Here is a 21448-nt window from a genome sequence, read left to right as displayed (position 1 = left end):
ATTAATATCGTAGTACAAAAATATCGGAATCAAAAATATCGTTTTTTTAAATGTATTAATAATAATGTACAAATAATATTTAAATACATATAATTTTACAACTATTAAATAAAAATATTAAAACAAAATTAAAACTAATACATATACATTTAAAATAAATAAAACACTTAAAAATTTAAAGTAATTTTTAATTTTTTCATCTAATTTATTTGATTTAATGTAATATTTTTTTGTTTTTACCCTGTACGCCTGTACCCCAAAAACTGACCCTGAACCCTAAAAATATCCCTGTACCCCAAAAACCCAAAACTGACCCAGAACCCTAAAAATACCCCTTTACCCAAATACTGAAAACTGACCCTGAACCCTAAAAATACCCCTTTACCCACAAACTGAAAACTGACCCTGAACCCTAAAAATACCCTTTTACCCAAAAACTGAAAACTGACCCTAAACCCTAAAAATACCCCTTTACCCAAAAACTGAAAACTGACCCTGAACCCCAAAAATACCCCTTTACCCATGAACTGAAAACTGACCCAGAACCCTAAAAATACCCCTTTACCCAAAAACTGAAAACTGACCCTGAACCCTAAAAATACCCCTTTACCCAAAAACTGAAAACTGACCCTGAACCCTAAAAATACCCCTTTACCCATAAACTGAAAACTGATCCTGAACCCTAAAAATACCCCTGTACCCAAAAATAATTAATATTATTTATTTACCAATTAATTATTAATTAACAATAACAATAAAGTAAATATATTAGCACATTTGCTGTAATTAATTTAATTTAATAATTAATATTATTTTGTCCAATTAATTAATTAAGAATAACAATAAATTATATATAAAAAAATTACTATAATTAATGTAATTAAATAATTAATATTAATTAATTACCAACTAATTAATACTTATAAATATGTAAAAAATTATAATAATTAATTAACTAATTAATAGAAATTAATTACCAATTAATTATTAATTAAAATATGTACAAACATATATCAATTAATTAATTATTATTAAATTACTTCCCACCCTATTCCCCTATAAACCCATAACCCGCTACAGAACATATTTATCAATTAATCAATTAATAAAAAATAATAAAAAAATAATTCTCAATTAATTAATTAATAATTCCTACTAATTAATAATTAATTTAACATAATTAAATTACTTCCCACCCTATTCCCCTATAAACACACAACCCGCTACAGTAGTAAAAGACAATATTTATTAAATTACATAAAAAATAAATAATAAAACATAATAAATACAATATAATATACACTAAATTTATTTAAAAATTGATATTAGTAACATCAAAGTTATTAATTTCGATATTATTGACATCGATATTTACAACTTCGATATTACTGATATCATACCAATATCGATATTTAGACTGTCGATATTACTTACCTTCGATATTTTTGTATATCGATATTTAAACTTCAATATTTTTGCATATCGATATTTAAAAATCGATATTTTGTCTGTGTACCAGTGGGACTAGTTACCTATAACCAGAATCTCTGTTTTTTCGCTATTAAGCTTAAGGTGGGACCCTTCCATCCAGCTAGTTATATCCTTAAGACAGGAGTAGAGATCGATGGAGGGATGGTTCTGTTGACTCAATGATACAACAAGCTGGGTGTCATCAGCATAGGTCAGAAGTTTGACACCATATGGAGTAACAATTTTTTCAAGGGGAGACATGTACACATTAAAAAGCGTAGGGCTCAAAGATGAGCCCTGGGGAACGCCACAGTGTACCGGAGTTATCTTGGAGATGAAATTGCCCTCAGCCACCTGAAAAGAACGGCTATGGAGAAAAGATTTCAGCCAGGACAGGGCAAGTCCAGAAATCCCCAGATCCCTGAGCCGGTGGACCAGTGTAAGATGATTCACGGTGTCAAAGGCTGCACTCAGATCCAGGAGGATCACTGCCACTGATCCTACTGAGTCTATGATCTTTCTAGTCTCTTTAACCACCCCGATCATAGCAGTTTCCGTACCCTGGCCCGGGCGAAAGCCTGTCTGTGAGGGCTTGAGAAGGTCCCTTGATTCAAGGTAGTTGGATAACTGGCGGTTGATACATTTTTCTGCCACCTTGCTGATACTTGGCAATTGGGAAATGGGCCGATAGTTGTTTAATTCCAGGGGGTCAAGATTGGCTTTTTTGAGTAGAGCTTTGACTATGGCCTTTTTCCAGCTCGGGGGGACGATGCCCTGTGACAGGGAGATGTTAATTAGATTCACCATAGAAGCAAGGATGGTAGGTGCGACTGATTTTAAGATGTTAAATGGGGCTGAATCTCGTGGAGAGCCGCTTTTAATTGATTGAAACATGGGGTAGATTATGTCTTTTGTGATGGGGGCAAACGTATCCAGCCTGGGCTCGGTTTGTTGTGGTACTGACGGGGGCAGTTGTAATGGGTCGTCGGGTTTATGCAAAGGGAGATGCTTCAAAATGTTTTGAATTATTGTCAAAAAACTCAGCTAGCTCGTTACAGCGGTTATCGGATGGGTCCACGGGACAGGGGGGGGTCAGGGGCTTTAAGGAGCTTTTTCACTATGTGAAAGGTTTCTCTTGACGAATTTGAAGAGGATCTAATTTTTTCTTCAAAAAAAGCAGCTAGCGCAGATTTAAGGGCCTTTTTATAGTTTAGGATCGAAAGTGTATAGTCCTGCTTTCTATGAGGATCAAAGTTTTTCCTCCACACCCGTCCAGTCCTTTTACAGAGTTTTTTTAGGAGACGAACCTGCTCAGTAAACCAGGGCGAGGTGGTCTTACCCCGTGGTTTAAAGGCAGGTTTTTTCGGGAGAACTATGTCCAATGAATTTTCCAGCCAGGTGGAGAACATGATGTCTGCTGATACAGGATCAGAATCACAGGTCGGAGGCGAGAGCTCCAGGACGTGTCTCCATTTTTCCGGTTCCAGTTTTGACCAAGGTTGTGCAGGTGTGCTTAGGACTGGTCTAGGACGGTGAGTAACAGGAGTCCACCAGCTGAACGGGATGAGTAAATGGTCTGACCACGGTATAGGGATCGGAGTCAACACTTTAAGATCAGAAATGTTAGAGAAAATGGGATCTAATAGATGCCCCAGTGTATGAGTGGGTTGGTGGTTTCCCAGATGGAGCTGATACGCCGCTAAATCCAGTGACAATTTGACAGCTAAATTGTCTCCGACATTATCAAAGTGGATGTTTAAATCTCCTAAGATCATAAAATTAGGGAGAGTACTAGCCAGAGCCAACGAAGTTTCCAGAAGGGAGCTGCAAAATTGTCCTATAGCACCTGGAGGGTAGTAAATAAGGGTTCCAGAGAGTGATTTATACGGGGAGACTTGGATAGCAAAGTGGGTACTTTCACAATCAGATATGGGTCTACCGTGAAGGCGGCACGAAAAGTGATCTTTATATATTATTGCTATCTCCCCTCCTATTCCCTTGGATCGGTCAAGATGTTGAATAAGGAAACCTGAAGGCAGAGCCTGGACGATATCCGGGTCAGAGTCTGGAGATAACCACGTTTCTGTTAAAAACAGAACCTCAAGCTGGTGGTCTTCTAGAAGTATAGAAATTTCCAGCGTGTGTTTAGGCAGGGACCTACAATTCAACAGAGCCATGTTGATTACAGTGCCAGACGTAGGACGGAGCTCATCTATGGATAGCGTATATGAGCAATGGAGGCAATGGTTGCGAGAGCCACCAGTTACAATTGAGTGGGGGCAAGGAGGCAGAGGAAGCTGTCTCAATTGGAGCAGAGAGTCCCTGGAATACTCTAAAGGGATATGGGGGTTTGAGGATAAAGTGCTGGGTCCTGGGCCCGGTCTGGTGCGGACCGGCGCAGACTGGCTTACCTCTGGTGCCTGCTTGGTGATGTATAAGAATGTTATACTGTTTTACTTTTCTTTTTGCACTCACTCTACTGCTCAGACTTCCATCTCCGTCCCACACTCGAGTTCTCAGCTACTGGCTGGGCATCCGGTGGGTGAAAGTAGGGAGATGTATGGGCGGGTCGATTGCCCCTAGCGACTCTTCCCCTTAATCAGGGCGAACCCCTGCTACTCCTCCACTGCTACCTAGTTGTAGAATCCACTGTTATTCTGATAAGTTAAAGTTTACATGGGAGGGACAATGCTACCCGGCAAGTTGGGGAAGCCTGTGTGGGTGGGGGGAGGGCTTAACAGAAGAAATATCACACTACGTACCAATGTATTTACTGTACTTGTACCGCACTCTGATTCTGAGTCACCGAATCCACTGCTATCTTTAATTGCACACTCCAAATACTCACGACTAGAGAGAATGGTCATTTGTAGGTATGGTCTCCCTTGGCGAGGATAGGACGCAACAGCACATCAAACTTATCATCTGGAACATACGAGGCCTAACCGATCCCAGAAAACGCAGTCATGTGTTAGGCTACCTAGATAGACATGGAAGACAAATCGCCCTCCTACAGGAGACGCACTTGGCCCCTGGTGGGTCTACTCAGTTCGCATGCAAATGGGCCATGAGCCGCACCTCTTCTATCCCCACCATGGCTACTCCAGAGGGGTCACTGTTCTTATCAAGCGTGGGGTGGCATTCATACCGGGCGGTGTCAACCTTGATATGGAGGGCAGATTCTGCTTGGTGTGGGGGACGACTGCATGCACATGATATCCTGTTCGTGAACTACTATGGCCCCAATGTGGACGACCCCTCTGCAGTGCTCGTACTATGGGATAAGATCCTCACTCTGGTCATCACTCACGTCGTATGGGGGTGATGTTAACACTGCACTGCATCCCCTGAGGACAGGTCGAGAACGCTCCCCTCGCACTACACAAACACACAAAGAACTCTCAGTGGCATAGTTCAAGATAATGGCTTGATTGATGCCTGGAGATTTGCCCATCCCACCCTTAAAGAAGGCACATATTATTCCTCTGTACACTTTACCTGGGCGCGCTTAGACTGCATATTCATAACTGCGGGTTTGGCGCCATGGCTTATACGGACACAACACTTAGCCCATACCCATTCAGACCAATCGCCGGTTCTCCTGAAACTCCGAGTTCCCCTTGCATGCTCGCCCTACTCTAACTGGCGACTCAACCCGGCACACCTCAGAGATACAGTCTTCAGGGCTGAAATGGAACAGGACATTTATGACTTCTTTGAGCGCAACATGTCCTCGGTCGATAGTGTCACGACAGTCTGGGAGGCCTTTAAACTAACGGTCAGGGGATGGTGCATTTCCAAAGGCGGAGGCATTCTTAAATCCCTGCGTACTGAACTGCACACTCTAGAAACAGATCTGCGTGAGCTAGAACCCGATATCGCTCAAAACCTCGACGACTATGCACTACAAGCCCAAATGCGTGACAAACTTACTGAGTACACTCAAGCTGCAGATAGGGAATGCAAATTCCTGGGACGACCACATATGGCTCACATTTATGGGAAGGGAGATAGACCTGGTAAGGCGTTGGCTAATTCGATTAAGCCCCCCAGATTTCAGAACTATGTCGCTGAAATACATGATACTGACGGGAACATACACAGAAGCCTCCCGATCAGCTCCGCACCTTTTAGGAACACTATCATACGCTTTACTCCTCACACAGAATGGATCCTCTGGACCTCTCAGCTTACTTTGACGAAATCGCACTGGCCTGGCAAGGAGAGACCCAGCAGAAATTCCTCCATCTAGAGCTGGAGTTGGACGAGATAACTGAGGCAATCATGGGTATGCGGTCTGGTAAGGCTCCTGAATCAGATGGCCTAGCTATAGACTTTTATAAACTCTTTGCTCCCATCCTAGCCCCCATTCTGAAACAGGTATATTACGCAGCACTTAAAGAAGGCAGCCTCCCCCGCACCATGCGCGAAGCACTAATCACCTCTCTACTTAAGCCTGGCAAGCCCCCTACACAATGTGACTCCTATCGGCCCCTATCGCTACTGAATTGCGACACTAAAATCTTGGCTGAAGTCTTGACGACCCGCCTCAATCTACTCAGCGAGGGATTGGTCCTGCAGACCAGGCTGGTTTTGTCCCCAATCGTGCAACTTCGCACAATCTCCGCACTCTGCATGCTGTCCTTCAGGACATAGACCCTAAGTGCGAAGCCGTGGCTGTGTTCCTGGATGCCACCAAGGCTTTCGATTAGCTAGAGTGGGATTACCTCCTGAGGACACTACAACACATGGGGATGCCATTCAGCTTTATAGACTGGGTTTGATTATTATATCTCCTGCCGACCGCTACTGTACTGCTTAATGGAGCCAGATCTAACCCTTTCACTGTTCAAAGAGGCACACGCCAGGGCTGCCCCCTATCCCCTATTCTTTTTGCTATCGCAATCGAGCCCTTAGCCGCGAAACTCCGTCAAAAGCATAACCACTGCAGCCTCATCTACCCCGCCCGTCAACTGCTCGTGTCCCTTTATGCGGACGACATGACTCTTTACATTAAGAAGCCCCAAGAAAATGTAAACCCGGTACTGCGCGAAATCACCAAATTTGGGGGAATTGCCCGAGTGCAAATCAACTGGGCCAAATCTACCATTTTCCTATTGACTGACAACACTCATCCGCACCAACTTGACTACCCTCTTATGTGGGAACAAGAAGACCTGAAATACTTAGGAATTCACATCACCAGACAGAAGGATGCCATGATGCGGGCTAACTATGGCACTGTAATTGATAAAATTACTGATAATGTCAACAAATGGATTCACCTCCCACTATCAATGGCTGGGAGGATAGCTGCCGAAACTACTAAATTTCTTTGTTAACATTCCATATAATCCAGGGAGTTTATTTTTTCAGTACCCTGAAATCCCAACTTACGAGGCTAATATGGGGGGGGGAGCAAGCACGCCTCAGCCTCGATACTCTCTTGCTCCCCTTCCATCTAAGCAGGTTCGAGGTCCCCAACTTCGAGAGATACTATGACTGCGCCCAAGCACACTTCGCTGCATATTGGTATTACCCGCCACCATTCATGGCGCACCTCGCTGTGAAATATGGCCACGTAGCCCTTACAGTCAGTACTGGATACATCAATGCTAAGGTGGGGCCCAGAGAGCGCGACCTTTCCACGGTTTACTGCACTGTGTCTCCATGGCATCAGATGGCACAAGTCCTGGACTGTACGTTCCTCTACTCACCCAAACTGCCTCTGGACAATGATCCCAGGGTTCAGGTTACATGCAAAGCGATAGGCCGCAAAATGCTCAGGGAACTGGGGTATGGTCATTGGCGTGATTTATATATTAACGGGACTTTTCTGACTAAGGATCAGTTTTTTAATGATAGGTCGTCCTCTATTATGGATACCTTTCTATTCACCCGTCTGAGACAGAACGCCTGCACTATCACTCCTGATTTCCCCACTGAACCGGACACCTTTGCGCCACTACATTCCATAGTACACGCAGATACTCCACGCCATGTCGTTTCCCAGCTCTACAAACACGTACAGGAGGCGCCGCGCCCCTCCACCTTAAGGGCCCGACTTGAATGGGATAGAGACCTCACAGAACCGTTGACAGATGAACAATGGGAGATCAGCTGCACACAAACGAAAGCCATCACAGGCAACAATAGGTTGTGACTCCTGCACTATAAATTCTTACACCGCTTATACCACACCCTTGCTCGCCTACACAAATTCCATCTCCGTGACTCTGATTGCTGTCTACGCTGTGGTTCCGCTGGTGCTGATTTCATTCACCTAGCTTGGTCCTGCCCGCAGGTAGCCACATATTGGGCACAGGTGTTCGAAGGGCTCTCTACAATGCTGGGCATCACAATAGCCCCCTGTCCTTTGATAGCCCTCCTTGGCCTGACACAGCAGGTGGTTACTGGGCACAGAAAATTCCTGGCACTTAGCCTTCTACTAGCCAAACGTTTGGTGGCGTGTCAGTGGGGACAGGGGCGAGCACCAAAGTTTAAATGTTGGATTCGGACAATGTCCACTTGGCAGGAACACTTACAGGATTACGCTGAATTACTACCTTTACGATCAAAGCCTTAAGACATCTGGGCTCCCTTCGTGTCCTTCCTACTTCGTCAACAGGCGGAGGATGATGAACGGCAGGGGGAAACACCCACTGATGGCGCCAGTGTTTCTTAGTCCTCTAGCTGGGGTATGCACTTGCGAGGTGGTCCTTTTTACTAGCTGGTCCTTTTTTCTGGCCTATCAACAGCGCAACCGGATGGGTGGATGCCTCCCAGAGTAAAACCACACAATGGACTATCGTTTGTCTATCACCATAACTCAAGAAACCCTTACAAAAGCAAACCACATTTTAGATTGCAAATATGCAAATGGACGAGAAGATCTTATGAAGTTTGCACAATTTATTTCATATAGTATGAGGTATTAAGTTACAAATTACAGTGCCACACTATGAAATAAAAAAAAAATGTATCAATACACATCAGTCACAAATACAATTAATAAAAAGACAGTAAAAACAAGTTTATCAAGAAACAGTTAAAAACAAGTTGTCGACGCAGCGTTTTGGTTTTTGTAATGACACCTTCATCAGGACAAGGTTCTAGTCAATAAAGAAAAACATAACATTAGATACAATTGTCACATCGTTGTTTTTACATATTTATTCCCTATATACATTGCTTCATGGTCATCAACCTATAAGAATAAGAACATCTCTTAGACTGAACAGTTTGGATCAGGGCACATTATTTTAGTGGTTTTTGGGTTTTTGAGTTATGTCAGATCACAAAGGAAGTTACAAATTATGCCAGTAGAATTCTATCGCTACAGGGGCATATTCCTAGATGTACTTATTCATTGTACATACCTTATTAGTTAAAAAGATTCCCTTAAATTTAGAAATCTGTTCCTCTGTTTTCAATTCGAGGGGCTTTTCATACACCTTCAGGCCACCTCTATTCAGGTGTATCTTTTCTTGAAGGATTATTGATAACGTCTTCCGACACGGATACCTTTGTGGGAAATAGACCATTACACCTTCTCAGTATCCATGTTTGATAGTAGTTAATTCAACACCCTTTTGTTAAGGCTAGGTTTTTATTAAAATTTAGCACAACTAAGATTCAATAAGTTACCTCAAATTTTTGAGTGATTTCTTGTAAACAGGGCAAGGGGAGCCACCGAATTTTGGAGATTTCGAAGTTATCTGGAAGGATTAATTTGAAAAAAACGGATAATGTAGTGCTTTTTCGGAACAGGAGATTAATCCACTAATACTAAAATATTAGAGCACACTTACCCTTAAAAGCAGGGATTCAGCCTTGGGGACTGCACGTGACTGGATTTGTCAATGTTTGCGATGTATCCCTCTATGATTTGTAGAAGCGGTCTTTGTCAATTCACCAGCTCTAAAATAAAAGCATGCTTGGTGTCATGCATTTAGTATTATGTGGCCCACTGTTTTAAGGCCCACTCTTAATTTAAGAAAAAAAAGTGCATTTAATTTATGTAAAACAAATATTATTTTTAGCCCTATTCTATTGTCTTCAGTTAGTGGGGCTAGTAAGGCATATATTAGCTTGTCGCATTAGCTCTAGTGATCATGTTTATTGTTGAATGACCATCACTAAATTTTAATTATCCAGTCTTTTTTTATAAACACGGTAATTATCGTCAGAATACATCTTATTATTAAGAGATAGCCGTGTTATTTGAATCATCATCAGAACTCATCTGCTCAACACTTTGCATATGTCGGGGAGACCCTCATCCCATGTTCTAGTTGGTTAATACTTCCGGGATCTGTAAGTGCAGTACTCGTACCGGTAATAAGATTTAAATCTTATTCTGAATTTTAAAGGATTGCTGTATTTTTTGTAAGGCCGCCTGTTCTATTATGCTTCACTATTTAAGAAATTAAGAGATGCAAACATTACAAAAGGGAAAAGCGCGCCCTGTAATTCTCTCTGGTTTTTGTACTGACTGCCTGCTTCATACGAGGATCTCAGCTAGAGTTTCTGTGTGGGTCGAGCTTACCTTACAAATGTTCATCGACCTCCCTGCTCCTCTTGCACCTCATCACGTCGGGCTAGTCATACGCATTGCCCTTTTTAGATTCTTTATGTACCCTCGAGAAAAGTGCGCTTTTCTTAAGTCTCGCGGTATTTGTTGTCAGGGAGAATCACTTCCTCGTACGTATCAGGTGTGCGCCCTCTGTTATGAGCTACCTTTGTCGTTCCTTACACTTGCGGACTTCCTCTTGAAATCCCATGTCAGGTTTGCAACGTACGTTTTTAACTACCTTTGTAGTTCTTTACACTTGCGGGTTCCATCTTGAATTACCATTCGGACATGCTTTAAATAAAGTACTCTCTTACAAATGTCTTGAAAGAATTATTTGGAAACGAGAAAAAAATGCGAGAAAAGAAAAAATACGAATTATTAACTCTTCTTTTACATTTCATATCTATTTTTAGTGTGTTATCTCATTCCATATCTATTTTATTTTTAGTATGTTACTGATATACTAAGTACATCGGGCGGGATAAATAACTTGTGGATAACCCGCACATACCATTATTATTGGTCATTCATTATTAATGGATGAAGGGGTGATGGATTTAGTGACCCTATACCTCCGATCTTTAAACTTTCTATTGGATAATCAAAATATCATGGGGTCTGCACTGGCTAAAATTGAGATACAGACTGATAATACAGCACAGGGTAATTTGCTATTAAGGGTAGATCTGACACAAGTTTATGGAAGATAGTAATAGTTACATCAAAGGCTTGTTCTTCTTCATGCATTATTGAAACATCTATAAGATGCGTTCCCAATCTTCTTTATTATTGAGACCCTTTTTAACTGTATTAAAAAGAGACATGAAAAATTGCTCTTGTTTTTTTCTTTTAAGATCCATATCTCCTCCTCTTAAATTCATCTGAATATTTTCTATTCCGCACCAGTGCAAATCATTGATTGTATGGCTTGCCTCTTGCCAGTGATCTGTTAAAGGCGCTCCTGTTTTCTTAGTGCGGATTGCTGATTTATGTTCGTTAATCCTTAGTCGGATTTCACGACTTGTTTCACCTATATATATTAACTTACAGGGGCATTTTATCAAGTATATTAAATTTTTAGATCTGCAATTGATGGTATCCGTGTCGGAAGACGTTGTCAATAATCCTTCAAGAAAAGATACACCTGAATAGAGGTGGCCTGAAGGTGTATGAAAAGCCCCTCTAATTGAAAACAGAGGAACAGATTTCTAAATTTAAGGGAATCTTTTTTACTAATAAGGTATGTACAATGAATAAGTACATCTAGGAATATGCCCCTGTAGCGATAGAATTCTACCGGCATAGTTTGTAACTTCCTTTGTGATCTGACATAACTAAAAAAAACAGAAACCACTGAAATAATGTGCCCTGATCCAAACTGTTCAGTCTAAGAGATGTTCTTATTCTTATAGGTTGATGACTATGAAGCAATGTAGATAGAGATTAAATATGTAAAAACAACGATGTGACAATTGTATCTAATGTTATGTTTTTCTTTATTGACTAGAACCTTGTCCTGATGCAGGTGTCATTACAAAAACCGAAACGCTGCGTCGACAACTTGTTTTTAACTGTCTCTTGATAAACTTGTTTTTACTGTCTTTTTATTAATTGTATTTGTGACTGATGTGTATTGATACATTTTTTTTAAATTTCATAATGTGGCACTGTAATTTGTAACTTAATACCTCATACTATATGAAATAAATTGTACAAACTTCATAAGATCTTCTCGTCCATTTGCATATTTGCAATCTAAAATGTTGTTTGCTTTTGTAAGGGTTTCTTGAGTTATGGTGATATACAAACGATAGTCCATTGTGTGGTACTAATAGGGATTTGTTCCGTTTTTTTGTCTATCACTCCTCGTCCCTAAATCGGAACTGTGAGGAGACCTCCCTTTTTTCTTTAAACTGCCTCCCAGAGTATACATTGTGCTGCTTTTTTTTTAAATGCTGAATGCTCACACTGGGGTGAATGTATGACATTGTTCTGCATTCTGTCCATCAACTGTAGTTTTTGCATTTGTCACCCCAAGTGGGATGGGTATGCTCAGACGTGAGTCCCATGCTCTCCACACCACTGGATTCAAGCAAGTCGGGCTGAAGACGGCTGGAATGCCAGAAACCGGTCCTCGGAAACTTGTTTCCGGTCCAGGGAAGGCAGGGCTTGGCAGTTCGGGCTGGACTGTTCCCATGAGGCACAGGGTCAGACTAATTTGCATATGGCCATGTCTGAACTGGGGTGGTGTGGAGTGCAAAAAAACGATGGCTTTAGGCCCAGATCTCCGTACTGGGGTGAATGTATGACATTGATCTGCATTCTGTCCATCAACTGTGATTTTTGCATTTGTCACCCCGAGTGGGATGGGTATGCTCAGACGTGAGTCCCATGCTCTCCACACCACTGGATTCAAGCAAGCCGGGCTGAAGACGGCTGGAATGCCAGAAACCGGTCCTCGGAAGCTTATTTCCGGTCCAGGGAAGGCATGGCTTGGCAGTTCGGGCTGGACTGTTCCCATGAGGCACCCGGTCAGACTGATTTGCATATGGCCATGTCTGAACTGGGGTGGTGTGGAGTGCAAAAAAAGATGGATTTAGGCCCAGATCTCTGTACTGGGTTGAATGTATGACATTGTTCTGCATTCTGTCCATCAACTGTGGTATTTGCATTTGTCACCCCGAGGGGGATGGGTATGCTCAGGCGTGAGTCCCATGCTTTCCACACCACTGGATTCAAGCAAGCCGGGCAGAAGACGGCTGGAATGCCAGAAACCGGTCCTCGGAAGCTTGTTTCCGGTCCAGGGAAGGCATGGCTTGGCAGTTAGGGCTGGACTGTTCCCATGAGGCACAGGGTCAGACTGATTTGCATATGGCCATGTCTGAACTGGGGTGGTGTGGAGTGCAGAAAAAGATGGATTTAGCCCCAGATCTCTGTACTGGGGTGAGTGTATGACATTGTTCTGCATTCTGTCCATCAACTGTGGTTTTTGCGAATGCTCACACACCAGCCTCATATAGGGCTAGTAGCTCCAGGATGTATGTCTTGCCAGTTCGACCTTCTGCCAACAACTGGAGTCGTTTTCACTTCACTGATTTGTATTGGACTTTGGATGTGCTACTTACTTCAGGAATGCATATTGTATTGAACTATGGGGTAAATGTTAATTGGAGAGAATGATGCTAATGTCAATTTCTTTTCGTACAAAGTCACTGCTTCATGTACAGTACTAAGCATGGGAATATGCATTTAATCTGTATAATACTTGACACACAGTTGCCTGAACTCATGACATTGATGTACCATGCTTTAATTATACAATTAAGTTTTTTTAAATAAAAACAAAAACTGCGGCTTTGCAGTAGACAGCAGCTATAGACCACAGATCTGTATGAGAGGGGGCCATGTTGACGGGGGCTGGCGAGGTACAGCAGTGAAGTGACCCCGGTGTGATTGCATAAGGAAGAGAGCCACACTGAGGGAGGTTTCTGCAGTGCGATGGCTTGATACAGGAAGGTAGTGGCATTGGTGTCCGCAGAGCTGTCACCAAACCTTGGATGTGCAAGTCTGCCCAGGTTGTTGCAAGGCCTCTGGGCTAGATGGGATTCCTGTGGACCTGTACAAGTCCAATGTCACTCTATGGGTTCCAATAATTACTCAAATAATCAACACCAGTTGTAAGGCCGCTTTTCCACCAACTTGGGTGGAATCCATTATTGTCCCCATATTTAAAAAGGGGGATCGACAAGATCTACTCTGTTATAGGCCCATTTCTTTATTGGACTCAATGGCTAAGGTTGTGGGACACATCATCTTAGAGCGCCTGCAGCTCTGGGCTGAGGAAAACCGAATTTTATGAGATCTTCAAAACTGTTTCCGAGAAGGCCTAGGGACCGTGGAACAGAGCCTAAATATAGTGATATTTATGGGAAAGAATACCTGGGCTAAAAAGGGTAATCTATATTTGGCTTTGGAAGATCTCTCGGCAGCTTTTGACTGCGTGAGGCACTCAAAGCTCTGGGAGATCATGTCACAGCTGGGGATTGATAGAAATATTAACTTTATTTGTCTCCTTTATAATTGAGACAAAACAAGCATGCGATTCGGATAGGGAGGTGAACATACTGCTGCTTTCCCAATAGGTAGGGGGGGTAGGCACGGCTGTGTCCTAGCCCCCTTTCTTTTTAATCTTAGTATTAACAGGTTAGGGCAGGCTTTCCTTAAAGGTGCCAATGATTTTCCACAGATAGGCATTCGCCCAATCCCAGCATTGTTGTATGCGGACAATGCTGTGATCTTGTCACGTACTCAGAATGGCCTGCAGAAGACTTTAAATAATTTCCATAATTTTATGATGGATCTTGACCTCAGAATTAATATCTGAAACACATTAATAATGAGATGTGGTCATGGTATTAAAAAGCATAGGGATATTTTTGTGGAGGGAAATCGGATCACTGCCACCAAGAGCTTCTCTTATCTAGGTATCCTATTTAGTAATAACGATACCTGGGCTAAGGCTGCCGAAGCAAAGAAGCTAGGTATTGGTATACAAGGGAACCCGTAAAAATTGGCCAAGGACCTACGGGTGGAACTACGTATTTTTGTTATACAAAGGTCCTAGGTTTTGGTTGATAGTTCGAGAAATACTTTACACAGGCTCAAGATAAAGGCTGTGTTTTTCCTTTCTTCCGAGTCCAGCCGGACCTAGAAGCGTTTATTTTGGAAAACAATTTATAAATATAAATAGGATAGGCGAAACCAAGTCGCACATGAGTAACTGGGCACAAGCCTGTACCTAGTCAGGAAAGGACAATACAGGGGAAAAAGAAGAAAGAATAAACAGGCAAACAAGGAGAACAGGGTGGCTTATAATACAATGTATACAAATTTAAATAAGCACAAACCCACAGTATCTGCCGTAAAAATTGCAAATCATAAAACAAGCAGTACTGCAAAACAGTCGACGAACGTTTCGATCCCTATCTCCAGAAATAGTGGGATCATCTTCAGGACTAAGATAGATTTTGCCTGATTGTTTTGAGTGAGCCTGTAGGGTTTAAACAGGGAGGAAAGAAAGGGAATTGAAAACAATTCATTTGAAGAAATAGTCAGTCGTCACTCTTTTCATGCAGGGTGCAACACGTGCACATGCAGTTGTATGTTCCAAAGGGCACGGGTGGGTATGTGCGCATATTTGGAGTGTTGGTGGCCAAGTAGGGCATACCGCGTTTGTTCATTAAATTAGTGCTCGGAGAGGGGATAACCGTGTGTTTAATACGAAAAAATGGACAAGGTGGAGGAGTGTTGGACAAGTGGGTCACAAGTAGTGTGGAGAGGACCCAATATTTGGAGAATCTAGTTACCACGAACGAGGCACGGTGGGCTGTGCGTGGTCAAGAACACTTCAATGGGTATTCAGTTCCTGAGCGGCCGATGCCTAGAAAAATAATTTCAATCAACCGTTTGAAAATAAGGGGTCAGAGTCAATGGAATTCTGGTAACCATATTTACCGTTTACCGCCTAGTACTGGGTGTGCGGCGTCAGGAAGGATATCGGTATCTGTCCAATTGGATCAGTTCAGAAAGGGCCTAAAAAGGAAGTATTTAGGTCAGAGAATATTGGGTGTGGCCGTGGTGGTAAATTGCTGTGAAAAGTGGTCATTTACCGTTACAGTCCTGCATGTCTTGCATGGACTTTGTGGGAAACTTTAGATGAGTTGAAACCTGTGAAAAAATGATGAACGATAAGTGGGCTTGGAGTGCTAAAGGGTGAAAGTGAGGGCGGCGGGTGCACGCAGATAATTACCGTTAATTACGGTTCGTTATGTCCACAGGTCGCTCAATGGCGTGGGCCTTTTCCGTGCGAGCCTGCATGGGAGAAATATGGATTACATGAGGCATGTTGGGCTGGACCCGTGCCACGTGGGGGCCAATGGGTTGTGTCCAGTCAAGGCTTACCGTAATCTGCTCGTAGTGGGGCCGAAATGGGGTCCCGTCTGGAGGCTCAATGGCCTGGTGCTAAGTGTCTGCATGCAGCGGCGTTTTTTATATAGTCCGTGACTTGGTGATGGAAAGTGAAAATGGACTAGTTCGGCGTGATAGTGTACGTTAAAGGTGGGTGCCATCTTGGAGTGGTGGAGTGAAAAACGTGTGAATATTTGGCTGTGGTTATAGTGCGGTTCTCTGTCTCACAAGGACTCAAGCTACATAAAAGACAACTGCAGTTGGAGAAAATTAAATTTCGGACATAGACGATTAACAGCTCATTTCAGAAGACCATTATATTAGACTAGTCCAATCCTCTGTTCTGTTGAGGCCATCCTGGATAGAGTTGAACTGTATGATGGACTTCAGCTCTTCTTTGTTGAGTAATTGTCCCATGTTGCCACCTCTTGGTGGAAGTCTTAGTACTTTCAGGACAGTCCATTTCAGATCGTTATCAGAATGTTTCTGGTCCGCAAAATGTTCCACCAAAGGTGCATTCAGAGTCCCGCACCGAATGCGACTTTTGTGTTGCCCAATGCGAATTTTTACCTTCTGACTGGTTTGTCCAATGTACACTTTTTGGCATGGGCATAGGATTAAATATATGACGTTGCAGTTGTTACAGTTGGAAAAGGAACGACATTGTACAGTAACATTGTGAAAGGTAAAGCTTTTTCCTTCCATAGCACTGTCACAATTATTACATCCACCACATTTAGCATGCCCAACAATGGGGGACAGACCCCATACATTATCAAGTGTTGCGGAAGGTAGAGAATTGGGCAAAGCGGCCCTCACAAGGTGGTCTCTGAGGTTTTTACTTTTCCTAAAAGCAAAAACTGTTTTTTCAATGGACAGGACACCGGTGTTGAGTATTGGCCAGTGCTTCAGAATTGTCTTTCTCAGTTTATTGGAAATTGGTGAGAAAGTGGAGACACAAGCTATGCGCTTTGATTCAGTTTTTTCTTTTGGTGTAAGTAAGGCTTCCCTAGGACAATACCAAGCACGCTTGGTAGCGTTTTTGATTAACTTTTTAGGGTATCCCCTTTCCCTGAGTTTGGATGCTAAGGTAGCAGCTTCTCGGAAGTAATCATCTTTACAAGAGCAATTCCGTCTGATTCGCAAAAATTGCGAGTACGGGAGTGAATCGCGTAGTGCTCTTGGATGGTTACTATTGTAAGCCAAAAGGGTGTTTTTTTCGGTCGGCTTACGATAGAGACGTGTCAGTAGGGAGCCTTCACAGTGATAGATTGTAAGATCCAAAAAGGAGATTGAGTCATTATTGGTGGAGATGGTGAAAGTGAGCCCTAGGCAGTTATTATTCAGCCAATGTAGGAATTGGCACAGGCAATCGTCGCTTCCATTCCGTTTCGTATTAAACACACGGTTATCACGTCTCCGAGCACTAATTTAATGAACAAACGCGGTATGCCCTACTTGGCCACCAACACTCCAAATATGCGCACATACCCACCCGTGCCCTTTGGAACATACAACTGCATGTGAACGTGTTGCACCCTGCATGAAAAGAGTGACGACTGACTATTTTTTCAAATGAATTGTTTTCAATTCCCTTTCTTTCCTCCCTGTTTAAACCCTACAGGCTCACTCAAAACAATCAGGCAAAATCTATCTTAGTCCTGAAGATGATCCCACTATTTCTGGAGATAGGGATCGAAACGTTCGTCGACTGTTTTGCAGTACTGCTTGTTTTATGATTTGCAATTTTTACGGCAGATACTGTGGGTTTGTGCTTATTTAAATTTGTATACATTGTATTATAAGCCACCCTGTTCTCCTTGTTTGCATGTTTATTCTTTCTTCTTTTTCCCCTGTATTGTCCTTTCCTGACTAGGTACAGGCTTGTGCCCAGTTACTCATGTGCGACTTGGTTTCGCCTATCCTATCCTATTTATATTTATAAATTGTTTTCCAAAATAAACGCTTCTAGGTCCGGCTGGACTCGGAAGAAAGGAAAAACACAGCCTTTATCTTGAGCCTGTGTAAATTATTTCTCGAACTATCAACCAAAACCTAGGACCTTTGTGAAGCAAAGAAGCTGGCACTAGTTAGAACTACGTCCGCTTTAGCCAGCTTCGCAAAAAAACTGGGACGTAAACCACCTCTAGAGCTTTTAAAAATATATAAAGCTAAGTGTGTACCAACTGCCACCTTTGGGCGGGTATTTGGATCTTTGTGAACACCAACCCGATTCAATTAGTTGAAAAACAAATTTAAAGTACGTTTTATCTGTCACCTCCAGTACCTCCACTTATGTTTCACACGCTGAACTGTGTCTTCCACACATATCAGACCTTATTAACCCTTGGGCGCGGCTGCGATTCTGCGCCTGTGCGGCGCTTTTAATACGTGGGCGGGTTCATGACAGCCCCCAGCCGTCATCAGCACACGAGCACCGTGATGCATGACGGCTGGGGGCCGTCATCAGCATAGAAGGGTTTAAAGCAGAGCCCATCCTCTTGTGGCACAGGATATGGTCGTGTGATGAGACCATCCTCAATAGAGAGGTATTACAGGATAGTCTCAGCCTGGTGGTGTACAAAGGATACCCTGGTTAAGTTTATCCAAGATTTCATGAAAGATATGGGTAAACAAGAATATTTTACTAACCTATTGACACTATTACCTTGATTACTAGGAAAAAGCTAAGAAAATATGTACTCTCAAACCTGGAGACCCAAAGACTATCAAGGGAAATATCTAAGCCCAGTTTGATGCAGCATCAGTTGGTTCTCACGTTTAGCTTGCAGGCATACTTAGCTTTTGTGTCTGGGGTTTATGACAGGTTCCTATTAACAAGATTCAGACTAGGTACAATACATAGGCTTGTCTCCTTTCCCACATTAAATAGGTGGGCTAACAAGTTACAACCCTGCCCTTGTGACAACCGGTCACCCCAATCATCGATACACATTGTTCTATTTTGCAAATTTAACGGGAAGACAAGAAAGGTCTGGATCTTACCAATTCTATGGAAATGGGGGCTGAGATAATATCTTCCTGCTTTTATGAAACTTCAGCTCCTGGACAATGAACACGTTGCTTGGTCGCTAGCCATGTTTTTTAAAATAATTTTTACCCAAAGAAAGAGTATTGTTATCTAGAATCAGGATGTATACTTCTTTTTAATTGACTTTTAAAATGTTTTTTAGAACACGTGATGCACTTTACATTAATTCTATTAATGTTTTTTTTCAGTGCTTTTTATGATTATCCTGTTACAAACGAAAAAAGTTTTATTCTGATTCTGATTCACTCTTTAGTCTTTCTTCTGTAAACCCCCATCTTGCTTTGCCAGTGTTTCAAAGTTCCTGTCATTGAAGCCCACTTCTGGCAGTAACTGTTTTGCTAACTTCAACTAAATTATGATGCCTAGTAAGCCTAGGATCTGGCTATAATTTTTAAATCGACATATGAGACTTGAAGCGGTTTTATGTGACCATTTCTATTAGGTGCTAAATGCACTCAAATCTATGGGATATTCGCCTGTAGCCTGTCACATTATGAGGAAAGACAGTGTGGCGAATGGGCTGCCCCTTTTGTCAAGAAACATAAGGCTCAGCTGCTTTGTCAAGCCCTTTCTACAAATATTGCCAGTGAGTGGATCCATCGTTAGGGAATGAAAGACACATTCCCAAATCAAGGTTGAATGCACAATTTACATATTGATATATTTATCTTTATCACTACGGGTTGCCAAAGAAGTTGTCAAAAAAGTTAATTCAGCAAGAAGGGGGAGTGGTGGCTAATGTGCTGTATCAAGAGAAAGATGACATTGGTGTGGGCTCAGATTCTACATTTAATGTTATGATCCAGTATTTGTATAAAAGGCTTCCCTCTTCAAACCCATTTGTGAGTAGAGGAAGTAGTACTACAGGACTACTGTTTTATATACTCTTACGAAATAGCCAATTCACTACAACTAAAAGTGAAAAGAGCGCACAGTCCTTTCTGTTTGTACTAATTGGATATTTATATGACCAGAATATTCCCATTGTATTCCAATTTTCAATGTTTTGGGCCCACTTCTGAAGGCATGTAGGAGTATGTAAAAGAAAACTACCAGAATACTCTTTCATGTGCTCTTACACACCTTTATGCATCAGCCCTGCATACTTACACTGTGCTTTGACCACTTTTCCCTCAATCCTCATTTTCAGGTATTCCGCATCAAACCACCAATGTGTATCACGACTGAAGATGTGAACTTCGGTGTGGCAGTGCTTCGAGAAGCCTTTGCCCGGCACATGGAGAGGAGGAATACAAGTTCGAGATAGAGCACAAACACGCCTTATGGGTCTTATGTACCTTCTTGTCAACAAATCGTGTACTCCCTAAAGATGAAAAATGTATATTAGCCAGCATCTAAAGAAAATAGATGGCATTCATGCTAAGTACCTTTAGTCTGATCCTTTATGCAACTAAAGAATGCTTTCAAATGGATATGACAACTGAAACCGAGTAGAAGTATGTGTTTACTCCAATCTGTATATGTGAACCTAATGCCTCGATTGATTGTCGGCTGTTACATGGTTTATCCGATGAGAACAATTCAAGCATCTATGTCAATTTACGGTCTCTTACACAGTATTGAGTATGGCTTGCTTGGTACAAAATATATGTCTACAGTAATCATTTAATTAATATAAAGAATACATAAAACAACATTGTGTTAATTTCGATATGCACGTTATCTTGTAATTTCAGAAGATAGCTATGAGAAAGTTGCCCAGGCTTATGTAACTGTTGCATCTTGATACATCTTAAATTTTATTAACGCGTGATCAGATATGATGCTATGCTTCATGAATGGTGTGCATACTTCTTCCAATAGCAAACCTCATTAAGACCTCTAATTGGACAGGCCTCTTGAGCTACCAGTATCAAAACTCTATGAAATCTTCAAAGTTGCTGAAAACCATGAACCTCTTGAGTCCTTACAATCTTCGGGGAAGTTCATGTATGTGCCATGTTTCACCACAGGGTATATGGATTTTTAACGTATTTTGTGATAGGTGACCAAGCGGACTGCAAGATATGTTCAAGTCAGACACATTGGGTTGAGGCCACTTTGATATTGAGATGAGTGGGAGAGAAATACAGACATTCTAACAAAAAATCAATCTGAGGATGTGTCATTAAGGGCAACAGCAATGCTGGACTTGGGGTGCAGGGAGGGTGAGAAGACATTTGGGAGCAGCATATAGTGAAGGGAATTCCCTATTGTAATGCCCTCAAACTTTTAGCCTTATTTTACACCCTCATTTTAGGACTAAAGCAAATCTATCATATCTCGCCTGCACTAATATCTTCACACAGACTCCGAAAGAAAGAGAGTACTTTTCAAGACGCTGCGACCTGTGGACGTGTTAATACATCATTGAAACCCTTGGT

General features: G+C 42.1%; 1 protein-coding gene across 1 annotated transcript in view; it reads left to right on the top strand.

Moving 5' to 3' along the window:
* The window catches only part of AGXT2 (alanine--glyoxylate aminotransferase 2), a 389079-nt gene extending 368353 nt beyond the window's left edge, over positions 1-20726 (top strand). Inside the window, exon 14 of the mRNA XM_086960517.1 lies at positions 20215-20726. Within this exon, the coding sequence (XP_086816643.1) occupies positions 20215-20331 (117 nt within the window). The 3' untranslated portion in view covers positions 20332-20726. The remainder of the gene's footprint in view (positions 1-20214) is intronic.
* Positions 20727-21448: the final 722 nt, after the last annotated feature.

The sequence above is a fragment of the Lissotriton vulgaris genome, chromosome 3_1 (assembly GCF_964263255.1).
Source record: "Lissotriton vulgaris chromosome 3_1, aLisVul1.2, whole genome shotgun sequence".
NCBI lineage: Eukaryota > Metazoa > Chordata > Amphibia > Caudata > Salamandridae > Lissotriton > Lissotriton vulgaris.
The sequence above is the reverse complement of the archived record's forward strand: the minus strand, read 5'-3'. Positions and strand labels throughout refer to the sequence as shown.